The sequence below is a fragment of the Cyprinodon variegatus genome, unplaced genomic scaffold (assembly GCF_000732505.1).
Source record: "Cyprinodon variegatus isolate N-32 unplaced genomic scaffold, C_variegatus-1.0 Scaffold9, whole genome shotgun sequence".
NCBI classification, from domain to species: domain Eukaryota; kingdom Metazoa; phylum Chordata; class Actinopteri; order Cyprinodontiformes; family Cyprinodontidae; genus Cyprinodon; species Cyprinodon variegatus.
This window is the reverse complement of record NW_015150462.1, coordinates 2,095,204-2,099,469: the sequence shown is the minus strand read 5'-3', so window position 1 is coordinate 2,099,469 and position 4,266 is coordinate 2,095,204. Positions and strand designations below refer to the sequence as shown.

Below are 4,266 nucleotides of genomic sequence, written 5' to 3'. Positions count from 1 at the left end.
TAAATAATTGTAATTTTATTTGAACGTGAGGAGGGGACTGCTTAAGTGTGTCTCAAAAACGGAGTAAAAAAAAAGAAAAGTTACAGAACCATATGTCTTCATGAGTGTTGAGAAACAGATACTGTTACATCCGGATACTCCATTACTGTTTAGCTCTAATCAGAGCCAGATGTTACCTCTAGCGGCAGTCATTCAGTCCGGCTGTGACCAATCAGAGCAGGCCCAGCTGCTGGCCCCGCCCCCGCAGCAGCGGCGGGGTCTCTGAGGGGTTCTCCTCCTTTTCTGCAGCTCCGCTCTCTATCCGCCGCTGTTTTCTGCTTTCTGCCCATGGACAGAGGAGCGATGCTGACCGCGGCTCTGCTGTGCTGCTGGAGCTGCTCCGTGTATTTGGTCACAGCCATCCGGAGGACAGATCTGTTTCCTTATGGGACTTTGCATGGAGATGCAATTCTACCAGAGGGCGACGATGAGACCTCCAGAGCGCTGACCCTTCCTAGACCCCTTTACTTTTTTGACTCCTCATTCTCCCAGCTCTATGTAAGTAGAAAACTAATCACTTAATAAATAAGTTTATTTAGAGTATTTGCACATTTCATTCAGTCTGTCAGTTCTATCGCCATAGAAACACATTTTATATTAACTATTTGCTACTTGGATGAAATTACACATCAGTGTGCACTGCAAAAAAACTCCAAAGATTAGCAAAAATGTCTTAAATTAAGTGTATTTACCATTAATTTGAGTAGGTAAATAAGATAATTTGCCAATGGAATAAGATAATTAGATAATATGCACTTGAAATAAGACCATGCGATTGTTTTTTACTTATTTTAAATTTAAATTGTCTTGTTCCATTTGCAACGTGTCTCACTTACCTCCTGAATTCAAGAAAAATCTACTTATTGCAAGAAAAAGTGACTTAATTAGATTTAAATTTTTTTTTTGAGTGTGATAATTCTGGTTACTCCAAATCCAAGATTTTATCTTTTGCCAACTAAGCTACCAAGTGCCAAATCATTTAATTTAATTCAGTTTATTTCTATAGCGCCAATTTACAACACATGTCCTCTTTAGGCACTTTACAGTTCACCAGATCATACAGTCAAATTGATTCAAAGTTTTCTATATAAGGAAAACCAGTTGATTGCTTCGACTTGAATGCAATCTCTTACACTAAGCATGCTTGTAGCGAAAGTGGAGAGGAAAAACTCTCTTTAAACAGGAAGAAATCTCCAGCAGAACCAGACTCGGTGTAAGCGGCCATCTGCTAAATCAAAAAACATAATCTTTCAACACAAAGGAGGCAGTGATTTTTGTCACAGAAACCAGAAGACAAAAATCCAACGTTAAAACATAGCAATCGCACCATCGTCTTTTTTTTTTTTTATATGCAAATTAATATTTGAAAAGTCAGATTTGTGTTTAAACACCAATTTGAGTTAATGCTTTAAAGAAATCATCCTTTTTTTTTTTTAAGCGGTATGTCTAAATCAGCACCAGACATCTCTGCAACATTCCCATTGCCTGATGCTGGCACCACTATCTGATACAAGACCCATCTAAAGAACGGAACATAACCTGAAACATGGTTCTCAGAACTGTCTGCAAATAGATACCTGAAAAAATAGTTTGTTTAGAAGTCACATATTCAGTCGTTAAAGTTGGGCATTATCAAATGTAGATGTTGTGCAAGTGGTTTGTTAGAAAATCTGAGAGAATAATCAGCAGAAGGAGGAGCAAGGGTACATCAGAGGCCAGGGATGATGTTTGTCTTTCATTTCTAGTTCAGCTTGTGTGCAGATTATCCACTGGTGTCAATTAGGCATTTTTTTTGTAAACCCAGCTGATAGTTTCTTATTATGGGATGATTTCCTGCAAAATACAAGCAGATCCACAGTTTTTGAAACATTCAGACCAGCCAATATGTCAACTACAGCCATGCAACCTCCAGTGTCACTCAAATCTCCTTTCTTTCCCATTCTTATAGTTTCTATTTGAATGGCAGATTAACTATTAACAGATAATTACCTGTTTATCATTAGTCGTGCATGATTAGTAATTAATCTCCAGTGGTTGCTCAGTGTAAGGAATCTGAAATGTTCATCCTATATTACCCTGGTTTTATATAGGTGAATTTCAGATGTGCATCTTTCTATAACACTAGTGGGTCATGCTCTGTTATCCAGTTAATATTGAAAGTCGTTTCACTGTGGTTTGCTGGTTTCCTAAACGTAATCAGGTCCAGGCAGGGAATCCTCGAGGCTGTCCCCGGTGGTTTCTGGAAGTAATGAAGAGGTTCATTATGTGGTTCCCTGGGTCCATCATGGGGCTCTAGTGGCTCATAGGGGATGTAGAATCATTCGGAGATGCCTCCTTTTTTCAAACACCAACCTTCGCTCTGTTTTTTCCCGGCGTAGGTGGCCACCAATGGGATCATCTCGGCCCAGGACCTGCCGATGGAACAGCAGTATGTTGACGACGGCCTCCCTACAGACTTCCCCGTGGTGGCACCTTTCCTGGCTGACATTGATACCAGTGGAGGACGAGGACACATTTATTACCGGGTTACTGGGACCCCTGGCATCCTGAATAGAGTCACCCAGGTTTGTCCGATTAAAATTTCTGATTTAAAACCACTTTAAACAAAATCTCTCGGAAGAAAAACTAAAGTCCTATAGATTTGTTTTCTTCTGTTTGGTTCATCCTCCATTAGTGCATTCCATTGTTCCTCCCTCATGTCTCTCCATCCGTTCGCTCATTCATCTCCCCCCCCAGGAGGTGAACCGTGGATTCCCAGACGCAAAATTCACTCCCACACACGCTGTGGTGGCAACATGGGAAAACGTGGCGGCGTATGAAGACCAAGCTCGAGCCGCTGGTCCTTCGAACAAGGTAAGCCGGAAATGGTGCTGGCAATCGCAAACCTCTGATCCTAACTGGTGCATTTTAGAGTTCATAAGACACTTAGACCCAAATTCCTATAATTTGTGTTTCATTTATGCTCAGCCTATTTGTAACCCCCAGCATTCCCCTCTAATCTACCTCTTAACCTTTTGAAGGGGTCAGAGGCCATTTTAAAGTGTCATCAAAGACCCCCTCCCTCCTTACCTACACATTAACTCTTCTCCAGTTCCCACAGTACCTAGACCACTCATGCACAGACCAACACTCCCCTCTCCTTACCCAATATTCACAAAGTTTCTCCTACTTTCTGACCATCTAGTTTCATAGATTTATATATATATATATATATATTATAGGGGGATTTGTTGTAAGGAATGCAAGGAGGAAACAAGTTTCTGGAGCTGGGTCAGCTGCTTAGCTTTAGGCTACAACTCCAGCAGTGTTTGTTTATCCTAAATCTGTTCCCATTTATGAATTTAAAATTATTGTACGACGAGCCGTCCCTGAAGTTGCTCAGTACCTCAAAAAAATCCTAAAATCGTGTTTATCCTCAGAGAATATCAAGGATTTATCCTTTGTTTTGGTGTAATGTTTAATTCTGTCTGCACCCAAACAGGAAACTGGTCTGAACAATTACAACTGTCAACAAAAGACAAGCCAAATTCAAATGGAGAAAGATGAGGAAATTCTCTACATGAGCGGTTCAGCAGATGTTTCCACTGCCTCAGCTGTTGCTCCATTCATAAATGCTGCATTAAGCGAGACACTAGCTTCATTTTGTGCACCTGTTTCTTTCCCTCCACCAGAAATACAAACTGATGTTTTCAGAATCAGAAATACTTTATTAATCCCCAGAGGGTAATTACTTTTGTTACACGCTCCAGATACAGTTTTATATGTATATATATATATATATATATATATATATATATACAACAATTTGTCATCTACACAAACTTGTTAACCACTTCCACTGCATTCCAAATGCATACACTGGAAAAAGGTCATTTTTTCTTAAAATAAGTGCATTTGTTCTTGGATTGAGGAGGTAAAAGAGACATTTTTCCAATGGAACAAGACAATTTACATTTAAAATAAGAAAACACAATCGCATTGTCATATTTCAAGTGCATATCATCTAATTGTCTTATTTTAAGAGTAAAAATGCTCATTCCATTGGCTCACTATCTCATTTACCTACTCAAATTAAGGGTAAATACACTTAATTTAAGAAATTTTTTGTTATTTCTAGATCATTTTTCCAGTTTAGATATACACACTTCCTGGAAAAAACATTTTTTCATATCAAAACCACACACCTTAATGTATTCGTTTGGTATTTAAAAAACAAATGAAAAGAGA

General features: G+C 39.1%; 1 protein-coding gene across 1 annotated transcript in view; it reads left to right on the top strand.

The window, feature by feature from the left end:
- The first annotated feature begins 297 nt into the window (after positions 1-297).
- Positions 298-4,266, top strand: part of nid2 (nidogen 2) — a 63,420-nt gene continuing 59,451 nt past the window's right edge. The window contains exons 1-3 of the mRNA XM_015377804.1: positions 298-537; positions 2,418-2,603; positions 2,776-2,892. Of these exons, the coding sequence (XP_015233290.1) occupies positions 328-537; positions 2,418-2,603; positions 2,776-2,892 (513 nt within the window). The 5' untranslated portion in view covers positions 298-327. The remainder of the gene's footprint in view (positions 538-2,417; positions 2,604-2,775; positions 2,893-4,266) is intronic.